Raw genomic sequence first — 21774 nt, 5'->3', positions numbered from 1 at the left:
CGCAGAGCTGCAGCGGAGCGGTTCACCTGGAGGTGGCTCGGTTTAAAGCCGGACTGCAGTACGCACAGAGGAGTCAGGTAAAGCGCTTCTAATGAGTGTGACCCCCCCGAACGGCTTTCAAAGAATATGCAGGGTGCTAAAATTAAGCTTTTTTAAAAAAACCTTTTTCTAACCTTAATTTTATATTATTTTCCAATAAATCTGCTAAATTGTTTCATATGCTGTGTGCAGTTTGTCTTCTTTTCTTCTGCATTACTTCAACAATAGTAATTGAAAGGGGTGGAACTCCTGTACAAGTCCGTTGGGCTTCGTTCCCTCCTTGCACCATTTAGATTTTTTTGGGATTTTTTTGTGCTAAACAAATAAACTAAACTAAACTAAACTAAACTAGTACTTTTTGACCTCAGGACTACTTTAAGTTGTGTTTTATCCAGAGCGAAGACTCCGACTGTTCCACCCTGACCCCCTCCAGTGGATGTGATGCTTTTCTCGGCCACCAGAGGGAGACAGACAACAGGGCTGGGAGCTGCTGTGAGTGGCTTCATGAGCAGACCTGATGCATAGAAACAAATTGGACTCTTTGACACTTTAGTTACAGACATTTTAGGATCGTATCTCAGTGAACAAATCATACTGTTTTACAAAATAAAGCTCGTCAATTTAAATGTGTGTTTAACCTCTGACAGCATTTCAAGACCGCCCCACCATCAGAAAAGTAGTCATAAAAAAGGTAAGGCATAAAGATGTTTATTTATCCGAAAATGTTTTTGTAAGTGTTTGTCTAAAGGCGCTGACTTCCTGTATTGTGATTGCAGAAAGTACTTAAAGCTCTTGTACTTTTCCCTAATTTGAAAATCTAATAAAAAAAAAAAGGGAGATGATTAAAAACTGCCATGTGATTCGTTGAGATTGTCTGTGATGTTTGTGTGATGTCCCCACAGGGTCCGTTTGACTCTCTGGGCATTAGTGTGGCAGGAGGAGTGGGTAGTCCCCATGACAACGCACATCTTTTTATTGCTACCATGGATACCGATGGACTGGCTGCCAAATCACAGCAACTGCAGGTGGGGAGAGCTGATTTTATTCTCCTTCCTGTGTCGAGTGTTCGTCAGCATGTGAGGCGGGACGAGTTAATGTCATCATCACGTTAAAGACTGACTTCCTGCCTGAAGGTGAAAGGTCAATCGTTAATATAAGGGAAGTGATGTCATTAAGGAAATAACATTTTAATCAATCATTACTATACAGAAGGATTTCTTCTTTGTATTTTATTTTTTTTTTTACTTTTTATTTGATGCTCTTCAGACAAACAAAAAAAAAAAAAAAAGCATTACATGTCAATACAAGAATAAATACACGTATGGAAGGTGTGCTCGAGGGTAAGTACCTGTCCTTCACAGACGTGTATATGTATTTCTGTGACCTCATCTAACAGAAAAGACGAGTGAGTATGAAGAAGAAAGTAAAGAGAACGAAAGCTACCGAGCAGGCTGACTTAAAAGAATGCAAATTAATTTCAAAAAATAAAAGTAAGATAAGAATAGAGATAAATAATGGACTTTATTTTACTCTAAAAGTGTTTGTTTATGTTTGGGTTGTTCACCATCTGCTTATGGTTTGCTACTTACATGCATCCCGCTCTTTGTTGATCCTATATTAAGTCGAAGTTTGTTAGATTTTTCCATGGTGATTACAGGAGATGACTTCCTCATCATATGTGTTAATCTCTCCGTATTATAAACCTTGTTCATTGTTTCTTTCCATTTCATTTAATCCACCATATTTTCCGTGGTGTTGTTGGTCTCAGTCAGTTTTTGGGTATCTGTGGATAGCTGTTATTCTGGGGGGGGGGGTCTCCTTTGTATTCCTGGCGTTGCTGTTGTCCACACTTCCTCGCCGTGGAGGTGCAGGTTGGAGCAGGTCATGCATGAACGAGGACGGCGGTGGTTGAGGGGCGACACGGTCTGATGCTGGAGGCTGGGCATCGGGTGATGCTTGGGAACATTTGAAGCACGACTGGTACAAGCTGTTAAGCATTTTGGCTCCTTCATATTCAAGAGGATAAAGGACGTTTTGTCAACATTTGTTGCGACCACATCCTAAACGTCATCAGAGACAGGCCTTAAAAATGTGCGATGTAGTGATGCAGAGCCAGATTACATACAGTTAATGTATACAGAAAAATACCGTACCATCAGCCCGAGAAAATCTAAATGATAAATGGACTCCAGCTTGTTTCTTTTCTCGTCTTCTGACTACTCAAAGTGCTTTTAAACTGCAGGTCACACTGATGGTTCAGCCTGCTGTGTAAAGTGACCATGAGGAGTAACTAATCAAGGGGTCTCCAACACGTAGCTCGGTAGCTACTGGTAGCTTGACTGAGTGTGTTAAAAAAATAATAATAATTTAAATCCAACCACAGTAAATGCACCTCTTCCCACTATTCACATATTTGACCCATAAAAACAAATATAAAGTAGAAATGTTGTCTTGCACGTTGATGTGAATTTTCAATAAGATAGCTTACTGTGTTGCACAATAACACGTTTTTTCTTCGACTTTGATGTGAATTTAAGGTTAATGATAAACATTGGCTTATTGCAATTTCACACGCGTACAAACAGTAGCTTAAATCAGCTGACGTGTGCTGTGTAAATAAATGCAAGCGACTGTCAAAGTAGCTCTCAGATGAAGAAAGGTTGGAGACCCCTGAACTAATCCCATTCACACACGTTCACACGTTGCCGACAAAGCAGCAGGAGCAACTTGGGGTTAAGTGTCTGGTCCAAGGAAACATCGGACATGTGGCTGCATGAGCTGGGGATTGAGGGATTGATAGGTTCAGGGTTGAGTCCAAGCGTGGAGATACCAGAGGAGGGGTTTTTTTTTTTTTTTTTTTTACCAGAATCCCACTGTGACATCACAAGGAGAGCAAATTTGAAACAGAGCATTTCTACCTGTGTTTCTCAGACTTAAGTAGACCACAAACAAACTGGATGGATTTATTTCACACGTTGTGGGTTGTTAGACGCTCAGGTTACCCAAATAAAGGTTCAAAAACACTGTCAAAGTCCATTTTTTTACTTAACAGGTCCCCTTTAAGTCAACCACGTTTGCAAAAATATAGTGCGTGTAATATTCAGTATGTGTGTTTGTCAACCAGACAGGAGACCGGATCCTCAGCATCAACGACGTGTCGACGGAGGGAATGACTCACGTCCAGGCCGGAGTCCTGCTGAAGAACGCCACCGGGACCATCAGCCTGCAGGTGATGTCACCGGAGGGGGGGGGGAGGGCGGGGACAAACGCTGCAGTTTATCTTTAAGTGGCTGTGAGGATTTAAGTTAACATAATGTCAGCAAGTTTCGAGAGCAGCGCTGTCACAGAAAGGCAGTAATCACCATATCGTGCCTCCTCCTCCTCGTCTCTCTGGTACTTTTATAAACTCGCTAAGACATCATTTTTACAGAAATGCCGCTTCGACATTATGTGTTTAACTTTCTGGATTTTTCTTTGCATGTGAACACTACAATGTAATATGAATAAGGGAATTTGTTGGAAACACTCTTCACATTTTAATGGGCCTCTGGGAGAGATTTTGGCTGTAACAGAAATTTGTTTTTCTACTCAATACGTCGGTTGGTCTGATGAGTATTTTGTTCTTTTGTTTTCTCTGTATTTACAATTTGCAATCATGACAAAGACATGACAGAGGGAGGAGCTCAGATGATTTTGTAAATTGTTCGTGGCTAACGAATCTAATTAGGGGGTTAAAAAGGTGGCCCGGTGTGTATATTTCCACAATAACACAGTTTTATTATTGTGTGCGTGTATGTGTGTGCGTGTGCGTGCGTGTCTAAAGGTTGCTCCAGGTTCTGGTGAGTTCAGCACAAAGGAGCACAATGATGTGCATGGCCGGTCGTCAGGCCAGCCCTGCAGCCTGCCCTGCTCCCACAACAATCTGTGGTAAGAATGTGTTTCCTGACAGCGTCCTGCTGTTGTTCTGTTTGGATTATTCACTGAATCAGGAGAGAGGCCGACTCAGGTCTACTCGCTAATAATGAGGAAGTGCAGCCACTGCGTGAGTCGCACTGGGACCGAGGGACATTTGGCCAAAATAACCTTTGGTTCGTGTTTGTTTTGTGTGTGTGTGTGTGTGTGTGTGTGTGTGTGTGTCTATGTTTGCATTTTGACAGGTTTTCCATTTATTTATTTTTTCAGCTAAAGTTACCTGAGACTAAATGTTTTTGTTTAACTCAAATGTGAAAATCTTTTTTTTTTTTTGTATTTTGAAAAGCTTACAACTCTGACAGAGACATTTGAAGACGCTGCACAATGTTTAAATTCTTTACTCCACTAAAATATTCAAAATAGCCTTTATTATACGGCTGTGTTAAATACTTGACTCCGATTGGCCAATTACACATATCAACAGCTTGCTATTCCTCCAGCAGGACACTTCCTGTCAGGGTCCAGCTCGCTGTACAATAAACCGTACAGATAACTTATTCTAACTCCACATGAAATCGAGTGGAAGACACATCGTTAGATCGACTCAATCCAAGCCCAAGGTTGAGAAACACTTTTTAAATATTGCACTCATGTTTGCAGAGTGGAAACGATTCTTCACTCCTCGTATTAAAGCGCACACACATTAGCTGCTCTCCCCTCTGTTTGTTTCTGTCCTGCTGAGATGAGACATAAAGGCATTCCAGTGTTGAGCAAGTCAGAAGACCAACTCACCTGCATGCTGTTGCGTTGTTCTTCCACAGTGCTCGCATGTATAAGACCGTCTCTCTGGAGAGGGGCTCGTCAGGCCTCGGCTTCAGCATCGTCGGCGGCTTCGGCAGCCCGCACGGAGACCTGCCCATCTACATCAAAACCATCTTCAACAAGGTGAGGGGGCTTTGTCCTTGATTTCTTTTGTCCTCATCTCCCACTGTAAGCCGTTTTCACATTTGCACTTTGGAAAATTTCCACCCATTTTTTTAGCATGCTGCCCCCTGAAATCTTCCTGAGTTTCTTTGGGAGACTATCCCTGTGGAACTGAAGAGGGGAGACGTGACGGATACAGAACAATGCCGAAGTGTGCTCGTTCGACAACATTCACAATATTAACAAAAAAAGCTTCCGAGGAGCAGAAAATGTGGGGAAGCTGTTTCATTACATGCTCAGAGATCAGAGACCGGCCACGTACAAATACAGCCATGCATCAGTTGCAGGATATAACTATCACCCCCCCCCCCCTTCCTACTTGCTCAGAGGGAATTTTCCTCAACTGTGTTTTCACATCAGTCAAAAATAAGTAAAAGTAAAAGTCAGGAAAATGTGTGATCGCCTTTATAACACGCGACTGGTGTGATCGATGTGCATGTTATAAAGCTGCTTCATGCTCTCTTCTGCTCACCAGCATGTTCCTTTGCACCTGTGTTAATACACTGATTGCATCCAGTAACACACAGCCTTGATATAAAGGTAAAAACTGAAAACTTTACCTGATGTCCTTCTCACCCTCTCGTCCGACACTCTGTGAGGGACACGTATGAATAACAACGATGTTCCAGAGTGCATGTTGGAAAACAGCAAATGTTGCTCTTATTGTACAAACAGCTGGTGATCTCTGCTCTGCAGCACGCTGATTGTCTGCTCTTTGTTCTCTGCAGGGGGCGGCCGTAGAGGACGGCAGGCTGAAACGTGGAGATCAGATCATCGCCGTGAACGGACACTGTCTGGAGGGTGTGACTCACGGCCAAGCTGTGGACATCCTGAAGAAAACCAGGGGAGCTGTAGTCCTCACTGTGCTCTCCTGAGAGACTGTCTGCTGTCATGGCGTCTTGTCTTTGCTGCCTCGGGGGGGGGAGGAATGGGGGGAACCTGCTTCGCACAAATCTAGAAAGGAGAATGTGGATGGTTAAAGTTTTATGTAAAGGAGTAGATGCTATATTTGTTCATATTTTTTTATTCAGTTTTGGGAAGCTACCTCTATCTGCAAACACATCCTGAGTGTGTTCACACACACACACACACAAACAGTATTCCTGATATGAACCCAACACACCGTTAACTCAATGTGACGTATGATGTGAATCTCCTCATCACAGTGTCCGACCTCATAGGAGAGATCACATGTCTCAGTTATCCTGTTCAAGGCATTAATAATACAGTAATGCATTCATCTGCATCAGAGGTCATGTAAACACACCATCCTTCACTTCTGAACATGCCGACCATAAAAACATCTCCAAAGACACCATGTCACTTTTTCACAGCTGTATCGTTTGTTTGTTTTTTTCAGTCATAGTTATCGACTGTATATATACACACACTCTGGATGGAGAGCTGAGGCTGCTTTAGGCCACGCCTACCTGTCAGTCAAATCAGCCAAGCCCCTAATTAACCCTTTACAGGGCACTCATTGAAATTCAAAAATCCAACCTCACAGTGTTATTCAGGGACATAACAGAACTTTATTTCTGTGATAACATTTAAAAAAAAAAATGTAACCATATTTGGTTCAAATTAGTGACGTAGGGTGATCTCTTCTGATTGGCTGAGAGAGGATCACATGCTTCTCCACCTTACTGAGGTGCAGAAGGCTGGCCGTGGAAATTACCAAAGATAGTCACTTGCCCTATAAAGGGTTAAGTAAACTGGGAAAGTCTGAAAAGTTGGCTGCGTCCGTAACCGTGTTGATTCAACCTCATTCATCGTGGATCGCAAACTGTGCTGGGACAGCTAGCGGCACAGAGCAGGCTGGCTGCACCAACGTCTCCCTACCTCACATATTGAAAGCAAACAGGGGGCATATTGTTCAGTTAATAAAACTTGAGGAGCGTCCTTTCGACTGAGAGAGTCAGCCAGCTCACCGAGCTGTTGGTACTTCACAACTTTCCTCGTAGGCTGACAGCTCAGCTACCTTACTAAAGCTTGCAGGAGTGAAAACTAACTAATATAAAACTTAACTAGTGACACAGCTGCACACAAACTGCACGCTGAAGACACTATAAATCATCTCGCAGGGAGACAGTAAAAACCTTTCGCTTTCCGTTTCTTTGCACGTCCACATTGGCTCCATTCTTTATTTATTTTTATTTTTTTCGACACCGCTCGCCCAAAACATGCCAAGTGCTTCTGCCAATCTTTTGTATGGCATCCAGTTTGGACATTTGCTTTGAAAGATTATGTAAGCGTCAGTATGCTCTAGCTCTCATATTCTTCTCATATTATTAAAAGAGTGTCGTGGTCGCTCGGTTAATAAATGATAATCAGCAATGATGACCACCTTCTGTTCGGCAGGTTGTCACATCTGTTAATAGCAGCTGCTCACTACAGTCAGTGTAGCGACTGATTTTATTCTAGCTGTGGGTTTTCATTTTCTCTAGGTTGACATGATGTATTTGTAGAACTTCAGATAAGTATTGTGAAAGTGTAACGTGCAGTCTCTATGTAGAAGACTTCTCATCCTGGTTTTATATTCACTTATTGATGCTGTTTATTTCTTTCGTGTCAGTCCTCAGTAGTCCTCAGAGCCACAGCTGCTTGTGTGTCATTGTGTACCCATGTGTAACTGTATGACCTGTAAGTGAACTTATTAAAGGTCCATTTGGTAGAGTTTTCTATACAGAAACTTCAGCTCCAGACTCCTCTGATTCATCCTCCGCACATAATGAGTGAAGCCGGCGCTGACCTTAAACAGCGTCAGGTTCCAACGCGGGGAAAACAACGGCCCAGAAATCTGTCTTGCATTGTGTTGCTTCTTGATGTCTCTCTGGAATAGCACTTACAAAGGATTAGCCAGTGGATATCACATTGTTTGACTTTCAAAGCCCACGGTTGCAGCCCCCCCGCCCAGAAAAAAAAAAGTGAGATTCCTGAACTGTTAAGCAAGGACTTCTGTGCCTGCAGTTATAGATGCAAGAATTTCTTTTTGCATATTTTTGCATCTATATTTCCAAACCAGTGAGCTTTCTTTTTTTCTTGCCTTGAAGATGTTTTACAGTCGTGCTTGTGTTCTTTCTCTTTCGCTCGCTCGCTCTTTTCTCTCTGTCTTTGTCAAAACATGAATACGTTTATGGGATCGCTCAGGTTTTAGTCAAGGTGGCAGGATGAAGTGGGCGTCTTATAGTATATCATGGAATGACAGGACGGCAATACATCACAGCCTGGGAATTAAAGAGTGGCAGCATGAGAGAGAAAAGGACAGGAGGATTAGTTTAGAGGAGTAAATCATCACAGCGAGAGAGAGAGAGAGAAGCCCAAAGTGAGAACGGTGATGTGCCCAACCTGAGTCAGGAGAATGCAATAAGAGCGTGCACCTGGGTCTTCTTGTTCTTCTCTTTTCAAAATGCACACCTACTTTTACCTTTAATTGCCGGATTTCCTGGTGACAACTTGACAAACAATACATTTGCACACAAATGTCTCATTTATGAAAATGGGAGGCATCTAGGGAGATCCTGTCTGGAGCCTCCGCATTAATCAAAGCCATCTGTTCACATTGCAAGCTTTATTGAAACCCTGCCATCACATCCCGGTTTATCCCTCTCCAGATGAACGGCTGCCGTGCTGACAGGCTGGCATGACGAGAGTTGTAAGAGAGTTGTGTGCATTTAACCAGAATGTTACCTATAATATTGTTGTTTATTCGATTCCAAACAAGCACATATTAGACTTTTATTCTTCACGCTAACAGAACAATCGGACATGTTTGTACGCTTTATTCAATCGTGGGTTTTCCGCACAGCTCTTGTGGGAGTACATGCACTGATGTCCTTTTTCTTTTGTCTTTAAGCAAAGACAATGATCTGCTGCTTTTTACAGCTTTCCCCTCAAACGTTGATGAGAATTATCAGAGAACCAGCAAGCCTCTGTGCCCACACACAGCCCCGTCCTTCTTTTCCTTTCACAGCCAAAACACGGGGCCCGTCTGCTGTGGCCCCAGCACTGTTCCTCAGGTGAGAGCGAGAAGACTTTCAGTAGAGCTCGCGTTGACATTAAATGCACAAACTGTTCTCTCCTTGGAGCGTAACAATGGCCAAATAATTGTTCTATCCATATTAATATATCCGCAGGACTTTCTCTCTGCTGTCAGTGAAGCCTGCTGGTACAGGGGGAGAACAGTCAGCTGATGGCGGATCCAAAAATAAATATCCCTTCTTCCTCCCCACTCACTCCCATGAGATCTTTTTTCAAGGTACCAGCCTGCCGTGCAAAAATGCCAATCCGATGTAAATCAGTCCAGTGTTGAGTCTTCAAGCAAGTTAAAAATGTTCTCGCAGGGAGACAGAGCCGCTTTACTGGGGGTTCTAGCTCCACTCAATTACAAGCGTCACTTTAAATGTCACCAGTTCCACGTCGCTGCGGAGCCTCGGCTGTCACGAGCAAATGAGCTGGACGGAAATCATGACCGCACTTTTCCTTTTTATTCTGTGTGAAAGCCTGAAAGCAGAAATAATTAGACACAGTCGTGCAGTTATACTGGAGAGGATGCTACATCTTCTTCTTGTGATTTTTTCATCCTCTCTGCCGTGTTAAAAGTAAAAGCTACAGGTCATATATTTAATTGTAATGAATGCAGATTGTTGTCATAGCAAGCAATCTGTGCACACTGCATACTGCGTAAGGCCAGAGTCGCTACTGTAGTAAACATGCAGTCAGAAACATTAGGGGTGTGTTTTGTGTGCAGACTAACTCTCTGAGACATGTAGTCGGTGATCTGGTGTTGGCCGATTTTCCACTTGGATCTCTATTGGCCGTCTTAAATCCTTGTGAAAGCGCATAGTATTAGATCATGATGTGTTTTCCCTTCCGGGATTCGAACCAAACCAGCCACTTTCACTGGTGTCCGATAAACACGGTGAGAAAACTGCTTTGTTTGTCTTTCGCTCATATTTTGATGCAAGCCTGAATCTCTGCCCAAGCCATCTTATCTTAGCACTTGATTAAATTCTGCCCCGTGGGCCTTTCCCTAAGTCCTTTATGAATTCTACAAACACGTTCTCTAACCCCATGGTGTTACCTTCAAGCTCCATATCGACAATCGTGTAAAGAAACTGAAGCTTCAGTTGGGTGTCTTCTTCCGAAACACATTTTGTTTCTCTTTTGAGGTGAGAAAGCGGCTTGTCCCTGAAACTTCTGTTTTAGATTATGTAGAGCTGATATATATATGAATGCCTGAGTATGACTGACGCTGTTTGTCATGCTCCTCTGAGGTTTGTTACTAACTATGGAGCAGGGCTCGAGACTAACGGCGTCCTGTCGTCCCGGGGACGATAGAAAATGTGTTTGTGTCTGAAATCTCCCCCGGGACACCCTCGGGACGGGCATTTGTCAAAATCTCTGCTAAGTAAAGGAGATACTACACCACCAGCTGACTACAAGTCAGCGCATCTCCTCGCGCTATAATATGTATATTTTGGTTACTGTGCGCGAGACCCAATATAAACATTCTGAAGTTTTCACGCCGCTCGCCGGTCCATAGATCCCCTCATTATAAAAAGACTTGCTGACAGGACCACCACAGAGAGGCATTTGTTTTGTCTTATTTGCTCAGTTGCACAGGCGGCCCAATCATACAGAGGTCCTGTGGTTTAGCCGCAGAGCAGCGCTATGAGGCGTCCTCAAATTACTCACTGTCCACGGAGCTCGCACAGATTCATGGTGCATAAAAAGTCAGTGACAGGGTTGGATTATGATAGTAAGAACAGGTAGAAGAACAGACTACAAGGCTCATAATGAAAACCGTTTACTGAGTCGATTAGTAAAAGAACGTGACGCAGCAGCGCTGAAGGAAAAGTTCACGTCTGTTGGTTTGGGCACATTTGATCATGTTATAATGCCTGGCCCTAAAATACCTGAAGATGACTCAGTGTGTTTATGACAACATGTGAGCAGGTTTTATCTGTGACAAACCTTAACGAGTGCAAACTGTGCTGTGGCCTGACAGCACATACCTAAAGCGCTCTCCCTCTCTCTCTCTCCCTACCTACCTACCTCCCTACCTCCCTCCGTGCTTGTCAATAATCATGTATCACCTGTATCCATATTATATCAGAAAATGCATGGGTCTATTACAAAATAAAACTTAAAGCAGTTAAAATGGATATATGGATTACTTTAAAATGAATCCTCATCTTTTAGTGTGAATTTGTATTTTCTATGGGCGGGGCTTATATATGTGAATAATAAGGATTGTTGTAAAATCTTTCCACATATGCAGTGTTTTGACCAAATATGTATTTTCCACTTCTCCTCAGAAACAAAGCAGCTCTGGCTATGAAGCCAAACGAAAAAGAACATTTCTCCCTGACTGGAAAAAGAGCGTTTCATTTATTGAATATGATGAAACTGCACAACTAATGTACTGCAAAACATGCAGGAGCTGTCCAGCTCAGGCCATGGGGAACAGCCTGTTCCACGGGGTGACAGGAGAGAAGGTCAGAATCAGGAGCATCAAAGAGCATGCAGCCACAACTTTACACAAGTCAGCTGAAGATGCCCTACAAGTTAGACTAAACCCAGAAAGAGGAGCACTAGTGTCAGCTTTAGACAGACTGGATGTAGCAGTAAAAGAAAAGATGATAAAACTCTTCAACGTTGCCTACTTTGTTGCCAAAGAAGAAGCCGCCTTCACCATGTTTCTGAAGCTGGTGAATCTGCATCAAACAACTAGACCTCGGCCCAACTTGTAGCAATGACCAGGCATGCCGCATGTTTATCGAAGCCATTGGTTTGTGCTTCATTGAGGACCTTCAAGAAAAGTTGTGATCAGCCAAGTTCTTTTCAATCATGTCTGACTCTTCAGTTGACCGATCTGTGAAAGACCAGGAGCTAATCTATTGCACCTGCCTCGAGAATGGCAAACCAGTGAACAAGCTCATCCAGTTAACTGCCCTGGACCACGCTCATAGCCAGGGCATTTTGAATACCATTCTGGCAGGGCTGTTGAAGGTTGGGGTGGGAGAGGAGGACCTGAAAAAACGTCTGGTTGGCTTTGGGTGTGATGGTGCTGCTGTTATGCTGGGTGTGAAAAACGGAGTGACTGCCAGCGTTTGTGCCCGTCCCTCGTCCCAATTTGGTGTGTAGCTCATCGCCTAGAGCTAGCAGCTCTAGACTGTGTTAAAGAAATTCCTGACAAACGCTACGTGCCATGCACAAACACTATACCTGCTCTGCAAAGGCCTCACGGGAGCTTCAGGAGATTGCAAAGGCGATGGAGATATCCATTGTGAGACAACAAAGACACCATATGTCTTTGTTAGTGCAAAAGTCTTTTGGCATGAAAACCTGTATTTTTCAACATGTCAAACATCCTGTATCATAACTACATTTCTGCGGTTTGTAGAAAACCAAACCGTGTGAAAATCCGTTAGAAATTCCGGGAGTTATGATGATTATTGTAATTGAGGATAGACCTTCCTAAATTGAAATGAATACGCAGCAGACGGACCAGAGACACATCCAAGATGGCGGCAGCGCTGCTCCCTCATATCAGGGTTTCTTAACCTTTTTGACCTTGGGGCCCAACATTTTCAGGGCAAGGTAGTCTGGGGCCCAATCGAGTAAATGGTTCTGATTTAACTTTTGCGGTCATTTTTATTTAATAGCTATTTGTGTCACTATGTTGTAATAATGAATCCTGTTCTTCATTTGTATGTTTTTTATTCAATATATCAACCTATACATTGGCTAATTATGCATTAAACCTTGCACAAGTTAACAAGATCATTTGATTAATTTTGCTCATATAAAACCGTGTTTAGGTGCACGTTTGTCAAATAAGTAACACAATATAAACTTAGCAATAAAATTAGGTGCTCAATGAAGTTAGGTAGATTTGTTGAAATTAAAAAGAGCATTCTGTTTTGTGTAGCGCTGCCCCGGTTGCAGTCATTGTCCATTACGTTTCCATTCAGATTCAGGCCCGGGGGGTGAAAACGCAAGCGTTTGAATTCGACCTCCAGGCTGGAGCTAAACTGATACGGGGGGCCTTTCGCAGCCATGTGAACGAAACGGAGCGGACTCTCTGGCTGCGATGACCTCACCACACCTCCCCCCATATATTTGGACATGCGCAGCAGTCGAGAACAAACATAAACAACAATGGCGGCGGCTATGTGCTTCAGCAGCTATTCGCGTTGTATAGTCTCTTAAAACAGAACCTTGATGTGATACATCGTGTATGTCGCCGCCGAAAGAGCAACGAATACTTGCGGCAACAGTTCAACCTTTACCCAAGCACAGGGCGACCATACGCAGCATTTAGGTAAGACTTTGGAGAACTAGCCGCTGAGGAGGATGTTGTGGAGGAAGTGGTTGTATAGTTCCACTGCCCACTACTGGCCGGCCGTGAGAACTACATCGTTTTCACTCAGGCAAGACCTGCCGTGTAGACGGTCTGCACTTCCAATCCGGAGTGCGGTCGTTTCGATGCGTTTCTGTCACAGCGTCTCCGTGTAAACGGGGCCTCAGGGTCGTCACCTAGCAGAGTTGAGACTTCTCCGTAGACCAGGGGTGGGCAATTATTTTTTTACAAGGGGCCACATGAGAAAGTCACATTTTGTCAGAGGGCCGCACCAACGATAACTTAAACTCTGCTCAACGTTCTCTTAATGTAAAATACAAAATGATATATTTTGAATAGCTGGTGCTGGCAATCGGAAGAATAAAAACAGTCTGTAAATATTTGTAGAAATAGGCTTTGTTAAATTGTGGTGTACAGGTCAAATAAGAAAATGCTACTATAGATGTAATAAATAAAAAAAAAGTGAAATGTCATGACATTTATTTTTAACTTTGTTATCTTCACAAGCAAAGTAAAACTTTATAACAAGTCCAAACAATAACTTTGATTGTTTTTCATCTCATTCATTCACTTCCTCTGGCTCTATGTGAATGACAGCTGAGAGGTGCTCTTCACTTGATAGAGGATCTGTGTTTGTTGAACTTCATCACTGAGAATGTTTGTGCACAAAGAGGACAAGCATCTTCTGAAAATTATTATAGTCATAGTCCATCTGTCCAGCTGTGTAACGTTTTGTAAAAATCCCTTGTTGGGTTTGCAGCTTTGCTAGCAACGTAGTTCGCCTTCACTCGCACGCGCACTGCATCCTTCCATACGGAAGTAATACGAAAGGAGCGCCTTTCAAAATAAAAGCGTCAGCGTTGTATTGCATGCACGGCTTAAATATACAGGATTGATTTATGATTGGCATCGCGTGGGCCAGACAGGGTGTGGCCCGCGAGCCGTAGTTTGCCCATGTCTGCCGTAGACGTTAAACTAAATATTCTTCTCCTTCTCGCCATGTAGGCCTACTTCTAACTGGCGCATTACTGCCTCTGGTGGTCGGAGAGTATATTGCAGGCCAACGATCACGGCCCTTGCGGCCCACAGATGCAAACATATTATCCCCTCGCGGCCCTGCAGGTGGCGCTCGAAGGGCCGCGGCCCCATGGTTGAGAAACCCTATATCAGAGAACCACACATCCCACAATCCATTGCGAATGATATCGTTTCTTCTTAATAGTGACATTTGTTGTTGTGATAGTTTTTATACCGTCAATGCAAGTGACTTCATATATTGTAGCGTGTGTTGTGTGAATGATGATTTACTACATTCACAGCGGCATGACAAAGTTATTAGATCATATAACAAAGACTGTCTAAAGACCTGCATATATATTGAAAGTAAGTGTTTTGACTTTTTAGTACGCTACTTGTGTTTTACTGTTAGCTGTAGACTAACGCTAGCTAGAATGGAACTGCTAGCCAGCTAGCCTTATGTAGCGCTGTTTCCATAGAAACGTAAAACGAGTTATTGTCGTTGAAAGTTCCGCTTTTATATGTTAACAGTTTAAGTGTATTTTGTGATCTGCAAGTTCTTTTTCGGCTACTTTGATTGAAATTGTACTAATAATCAAGATTTCAACATTTTATGAGGCTGGATACTTTAAATGTACGACCAGACTCGAAAAAATTCGGGGCGGAAGTGGCTAAGCAGGTAGCGAGGGCGTCTCTCAACCAGAAGGTTGGGAGTTCGATTCCAGCTCCTGCGGAAACACTTCCTGGGCAGCCCTATGAATGCGATCACTCACTGTCAATGTAAAACAGCGACCTGGCGGTTCGCTAGGCCAAAAAAAAAAAAAAAAAAAAAAAACTTGGCAGCTTCCTAGATCATTGCACTACGATCTAGTAAAGCAGGTGACCAGCTGAGGTCTGCTGTCGTAGATGACGTGACGTGATAGCGTTCATTAACGTTTTATCTATCGTAGTCATTAGTAGTGTAGTGTTTTATACATGCGACACAATGTAATAATAATTAATAATAAAAGTCAACCCTGCATGAAATTGTAAATCTTAAGGCCATAAGTTCAGAGTCAGCCTAAGGAGGGTAACATTTGTTGACCTGAGTCCAAATAAGGACATGGATGGTTTTCTGTTGCTGTGACCAATGCTGTATAAGTGTCTTTCTTTGTTCACGAGGGTTCACATTTGGCTGGTGTCTCTCCCAGGTGTCATGGCTAACCTGGAATGATGCTGGCTGTGGAAAAGCTGCCTAACTCAAAACACAAAAGCCTCCTAAATCTCCAGAGTCTACAGGGCTGCCATGACATTCAACAGCTGAAAAGGGGTGGGAACTGTAAGAAGGACAGTCCGTGGTCTCATAACCAACTCCTGGCTGCACTGAATCAAGTGAGTGTATATTTTTTAAATGTCCTAATTTTGGTAAATTCAGGAAATGATAAAGCCAATAAGTTAGAGGTGTTTTGTTTTTTCAAAATAACTTCACAATAAACTTTATTTGACTACTTTTGCCTCAAACATATTTTGTTGAGCAGACTGACAACTTAGCAGGTCACTGCAGGTGCATCTATAAGGCTGTAGTAAATATTTTCTGAATAGACAATCACATTTATTTCAATGAGAGTGCAGTTCTGTGCACTGATCACAGGTATCAGTGGCAATTAGAAATCCATTTTACAAACTCTATATAATCCTTATATATTTCATTTTGTACAAAGAACACGCTCAATTTCAAATGCATGATTGACAGGTGATGGTGAATAAACTGCTTATGGAGCTCAGGAAGTCGCCATACGTAGGTGTTGGCCTTGACGAGTCCACGGACAGAAGCGCAGAGAAGCATGTTGTTTTTGTCGTCAGATTCCTGAAGGGGGACGTAGTGTCCACTACCTACTTAAAAATTGCAAAAATTAGCAATGGGACAGCTCAGACCATCTACGACACACTCAAGGAGACATTTGACCAATACTGCATCCCGATCGACAAGGTATCTTACTGAATATTGTACACGTTACACAACTGTGATGTAATTTTCATTTTTTTCACTTCAATCTGTATCTCCATTCTCCAATAATATATCGTTAGTAATATTATGCTCTCAATATGATTTACAGATTTTTGCACTTGGTGTAGATGGGGCTAATGTTATGTCATCAGAGAGAAATGGTGTGGTAGGACTCCACAAGAAGCAGAACCCATTCAGCCTGGGGATGCACTGCGTGAACCACAGGCTACATCTTGGCTGCCCATGGCATTGGGATGGTAGATGCCCTACAGAAGCTGGTAGCCACCATCTACCAGCATATCAACAACTCCCCAAACCGACTGGCAAAGTTCCAGACGATGGCAGCCCTGCTGTCCCTGGTGGATGACAAGGATGGAGATGGAGACGGAGACAACGATGCCAATCAGAGAGGTCCTGCCTACAGATTTCTGAGGTTCAAGAAGGTATCATGAAACACCACCGCTTCCAGTCTTAAAACAGTTTTATCACTTACATTAGTAACTTGAATTGGTCTAGCAGCAGTTGCATTGCTTTTGATTATGTCCCATATTGCAGCACCATACTAAAACCCAAATTAATATCTATTTCAGGTGTTTGAAATCCGTTGGCTGTCCTTGGGCGAGGCAGTGAAAGCTGTCATTCACAACTACCAGCCCCTTATGATTCTGTTGGAGGAAGAGGCTGCTGAGAATGACCCAACAGCCCAAGGACTACTCCGCCAACTGAAACAGTATAGGGTTGTTGCAATGCTGCACGTCGTGATGGATGTTTTGAGTGTGACCAATCACTTAAGCAGGATATTCCAATACAGGGACTTATCCTTTTATGTCCATAAAATCGAAGGTAAAATTATATTTTCAGAAAATTTCAGTTCTAACCTCCAATTTATTATAATACCGTAATAAGTAAATGCTTCTGTTTTATTCAATGAAAATATATAATAATACAAATATTTAATGTGCTCTCAAATATAAATTACTTCATATATAAAAAGTATGTGCACTTTTGTTTTGAAGATCTCCAATGTCCTGGATGAGTTGGATGCTCTACATGTTGTGGATGGAATATTCACATCAGTTTGCACAGTACTGTAACAGCTCCAGTGACTACCAACTCTACAATGTACAGCTCAACATCCAGGCAGGCAGAGGGGAACAGAGGGACCAGGTTGGCCAGTTCAGTTTGGACAAAGATGCATTCATTGGAGCAGTTCACCAACAGATCAAGGGAAGATTTCCGCACGTGGAGCTCTTGGATGCGATGCAGGTAATTAACTAGAAAAGTGCTCGTAGACCGCAAACCTCCACCAGAAGGCATTGTTTGCCACAACTGGAAATGTTGTGCCCTCCCACTATTTGCAATTTGATTTGAATAACCCTGAAGATTTTCTTAATTTTGGAATAAATTCAATTATTTCGCCAATATTTATTTTTAGATATTTGAGCCTGGTGCCTACCCTGATGACCCTGCTTCCCTGGCTGCTTGGGGAAGACGGCATCTAGGCATCCTTCTGGAGCATTATGGCACACCTAAAGAAAATGATTGTGGTGTAACTACTGCTGCAGTAGTCAACTCCCAAGAGGCCCAGCAGGAGTTCCCGATGTTTAAGTGAATGGTGGTGCAGCACCGGGGAGAGGACAGAGATGGGGAGTTCCACCTTTTCAGATCAGAGGAGATATTCCCTGTCATCTTTGGTGGGGCCAGGAAGGCCAACAGGAATATTTACAAAGGTACTGAAAGGCTGGGTGTTATGTGTTATGTGTATTATCAGACACAACAAACGTAATAATCAAAACCAGTCCTGAGTCCCAACCTTATTATGGTGAAATTTATTTGCCCCTCCATTTGCAGCAACTAATGTTTGAGTTGGAACACAAAAATATGTGGTTAACTATATGTGTATTATTATGATTTCTAGCCCAAACAACTTAATTAGTAAATAATTAATTACGTAACAAAGTTGTGTGATATTGCAATTTCTGAAATACTTATACTTTCAAGTACCTTTCTCTTTCTGCCATTTCAGAAATGTACAAACGACAAAACGATGCTCCTGGCCCTGCTGACAATGCCATCAGATAATGAAGCAGAACGGAGCTTCTCTGTGCAGAACCGTGTGAAGTCCAGAGCAAGGTGCCGCCTCTCAATTGAGCGTTTGGACCAATTGATGCGTATTGCATATGGGCGCATTCCACTAGAGCAATTTCCCTCTGAGGAGGCACCGGCCATTTATAGGGAACAACCACACAGGTGGTATTAAAAAAAGTTGAACAAAAAAAAAATGACACTTGCCCACAGTACATGTATTACATGAGATGTATGCTTTGTTTGCTATTGAGCAATTTGTTTTTTGAATAAAATTCAAATTATTGAATCTACAAAAACATGGTGGGTGTGATATGTACTTAATATATATGGAGGAGTAGGTAACATTGGACATGCTGACAGCTGATTGACTTATCAAGGTCTATGGATCTGTTTTTACTGGATGATGCATGTAATACATATTGTTTTTTAAAGAAAATGCAGATAGAAGTAGTGGGCCAACTACAAAGGGGTTAGACAACATGAACCAAGTGAGTTGCAGTCAAATGATGAAGGGGTGTGTCAGGGCCGGGGCTGTACAGTAAATCAACATTATGAAGCTTGGGAAAACTAAAAACTGTAACAATGCATCTTATTGAACAGAATGCACCATTTAGAGACTTAATCGGTTTTCTTCAAAACCACCGATGTGCTAGGTAGCACATAACCTCCGCAGTGCCGCGCCGCCGTGAGTGACACAGAAAAAAAATTGCACCCCCTGTTTTCCCATTTCTGCCTAAATCACTGCTGTACTGGTTTTTATTTTTTTTGTGCTGTTCAACATGAAAACAACTTCAATAAAAACTGAGTGGAAAAAAAGGCTGTTACCGGACTGAAAAGTTCATATAAATGTGTTTGAAGAAATGAGTTGGATGTTTATTGTGAAACTTGGAAACGTGTTGTTATTAGTCAAGATAAGGGCCTCAGGTTTGTCACCTAGCAGAGTTGAGACTTCTCCGTAGACGTTAAACTAAATATTCTTCTCCTTCTCGCCATGTAGGCCTACTTCTAACTGGCGCATTACTGCCTCTGGTGGTTGGAGAGAATATTGCAGGCCAACGATCACGGCCCTTACGGCCCACAGATGCAAACATATTATCCCCTCGCGGCCCTGCAGGTGGCGCTCGAAGGGCAGCGGCCCCATGGTTAAGAAACCCTATATCAGAGAACCACACATCCCACAATCCATTGCGAATGATATCACTTAAAAGTGACTTTTGTTGTTGTGATAGTTTTTATACCGTCAATGCAAGTGACTTAATATATTGTAGCGTGTGTTGTGTGAATGGTAATTTACTACATTCACAGCGGCATGACACAGGTATTAGTACTTTTTCTAATAGCTAGCTAGCTAACCTGCTAGCAAACTTCCGTGTTCGGCGCCGAGCGGCTAAAACCAGCGTCTGACACTCCGGCTGTTGGTCTTCATTGGATGGTTTTGCAATTATGGAGCATTAAATCCCTTATGGAAATAATTAACGGGATCATACAACAAATAATGTCTAACGACCTGCATATTTATTGAAAGTAAGTGTTTTGACTTTTTATTACGCTACTTGTGTTTTACTGTTAGCTGTAGACTAACGCTAGCTAGAATGGAACTGCTAGCCAGCTAGCCTTATGTAGCGCTGTTTCCATAGAAACGTAAAACGAGTTATTGTCGTTGAAAGTTCCGCTTTTATATGTTAACAGTTTAAGTGTATTTTGTGATCTGCAAGTTCTTTTTCGGCTACTTTGATTTAAATTCTACTAATAATCAAGATTTTAACATTTTATGAGGCTGGATACTTTAAATGTAGGACCAGACTCGAAAAAATTCGGGGCGGAAGTGGCTAAGCAGGTAGCGAGGGCGTCTCTCAACCAGAAGGTTGGGAGTTCGATTCCAGCTCCTGCGGAAACACTTCCTGGGCGGCCCTATGGATGCTATCACTGACTGATGCAGTGACCTGTCGGTTCACTTGGCCTAAAAACAGTTGCAAAAGAAAGACACCTGGCTGCTCCTAGATCATTGCACTACGATCTAGTAGAGCATGTGACCCACTGAGAGCTGCTATTCCTAGATCATTGCACTACGATCTAGTAAACATGACGTGATAGCATTCATTAACTTTTTATCTATCCTAGTCATTAGTAGTGTAGTGTTTTATACATGCGACACAATGTCATGTGAACAATTATGTGAATTGTAAATGTGCTGCTAAAATGTGAACTTTTGTTAAAGTAATTAGTGGTCTCAAGAAAGAGAATTTAACTCTAGTTTAAACTTCAAGAATTTGTACATTTATCCCCCATCCTGAAAATGACCCACTGAGTCTTTAGAGGGAAAAAAAGAAAAGAAAAAAGTTTTGTTTTTATTTTTGGGAAATAAATAATCATTGAAATATTCAAACATTGTTTACTGTTTAAATCTCCTTATCTAATTGGTAAAATAATTCAATTAAAATTCCACCGACATTAATGATGAACATAAAATAACCATTCTGGTTTACATTGTGCCACACTTCTTTAAAAAATAAAAAAGCTGTAATAGTTCTTAGTTTGAGTTCATTTTCAGTTTTCAACATTGAATAATCAGTTGTTTTATTTTTTGAAGTTTAAAATTTTGCATTTTATGTCGGAATTTAGAGTGACTAAAACATGAACCATCTGTTTTGTTGTCTATTTTGTCACATGTGTGAGAAATGGAGGAAACGCAGAGGAGAATGTGTCTGAAGTGAAGCGGTCCAAAAGGCAGACGAGAAGACGCCATGCAGCGATTCATGGACACTGGAGCTTTGCAGACGACAACTCATCAAGGCGAGTGCGTCCAGCTCAATCAAGCCCAGCACAGTTTAGCAGATGGCTGCTCCGTCATGAACCCGGGTCTGCTGAAGATTTCTGCCTGTTAAAAGGAAGTTTTATTCTTGTCTCGCTATGACGGATTAATCTGGGCTCTTGTGATATAGCATATTATAAGTACGGTCCTTTACCTGCTTTTTGTAAACATAACAATGAGCATGGTCTGTTTACCTGCTCTTTTGTTAATGTTAACAGACAAAGTGTCTCGAGATAACACCTGTTATGAATTGATGCTTTACAAATAAAGATTGATTATTTGATTGATATTCTCGAGTGAGATGGCCTTCTTTGTCCACCAGGAGGCTGGAACGACTCCCCTCCTCCACCTGCAACCTAATCACACAGAGAAGTGTTGATTCTTACTGTTTAGACGTTCAAATGATCACTTGTTGCTTTCTGTTCCATTTGTCTGCACAGAACTAGAAAAAGGGCCTGAGTCCACTCTGCACCTTCCACATGGGAGATGCTGCAAAAAGACTTGAAAATAACTGAATCGATTTCTTTCAGTGGCTTTAAATCCAGGCTGAAGACGTGAGACGACCTC

The 21774-nt window shown here is 42.3% G+C and overlaps 2 protein-coding genes across 2 annotated transcripts in view; both read left to right on the top strand.

Annotated features, from left to right (window-relative positions):
* The window catches only part of LOC306820135 (multiple PDZ domain protein), a 45110-nt gene extending 39169 nt beyond the window's left edge, over positions 1-5941 (top strand). The window contains exons 37-44 of the mRNA XM_079337848.1: positions 6-77; positions 408-531; positions 687-730; positions 942-1064; positions 3164-3268; positions 3863-3966; positions 4773-4896; positions 5664-5941. Coding sequence (XP_079193974.1) covers positions 6-77; positions 408-531; positions 687-730; positions 942-1064; positions 3164-3268; positions 3863-3966; positions 4773-4896; positions 5664-5810 — 843 coding nt within the window. The 3' untranslated portion in view covers positions 5811-5941. The remainder of the gene's footprint in view (positions 1-5; positions 78-407; positions 532-686; positions 731-941; positions 1065-3163; positions 3269-3862; positions 3967-4772; positions 4897-5663) is intronic.
* A 9601-nt stretch (positions 5942-15542) lies between these two features.
* LOC306820458 (uncharacterized protein) lies at positions 15543-17368 on the top strand. Its single transcript, XM_079338310.1, has 5 exons — positions 15543-15691; positions 16053-16289; positions 16417-16750; positions 16898-17150; positions 17324-17368. The coding sequence occupies exons 3-5, from the start codon at positions 16562-16564 to the stop codon at positions 17341-17343; spliced, it is 462 nt and encodes a 153-aa protein (XP_079194436.1). The 5' UTR covers positions 15543-15691; positions 16053-16289; positions 16417-16561; the 3' UTR covers positions 17344-17368.
* Positions 17369-21774: the final 4406 nt, after the last annotated feature.

This window comes from Symphodus melops (genome assembly GCF_947650265.1).
Source record: "Symphodus melops genome assembly, chromosome: 2".
Taxonomy (NCBI): Eukaryota; Metazoa; Chordata; class Actinopteri; order Labriformes; family Labridae; genus Symphodus; species Symphodus melops.
This window is presented reverse-complemented; position numbering and strand designations above follow the sequence as displayed.

What these genes read in the sequence shown, in the direction of transcription:
- LOC306820458 (XM_079338310.1), top strand. Translation starts at nt 16,562, where the DNA reads ATGGTAGATGCCCTACAGAAGCTGGTAGCCACCATCTACCAGCATATC. An exon ending in GATTTCTGAGGTTCAAGAAG is followed by an intron (nt 16,751 to 16,897) that starts GTATCATGAAAC and finishes TATCTATTTCAG; the next exon opens with GTGTTTGAAATCCGTTGGCT. An exon ending in TTATGTCCATAAAATCGAAG is followed by an intron (nt 17,151 to 17,323) that starts GTAAAATTATAT and finishes TTTGTTTTGAAG; the next exon opens with ATCTCCAATGTCCTGGATGA.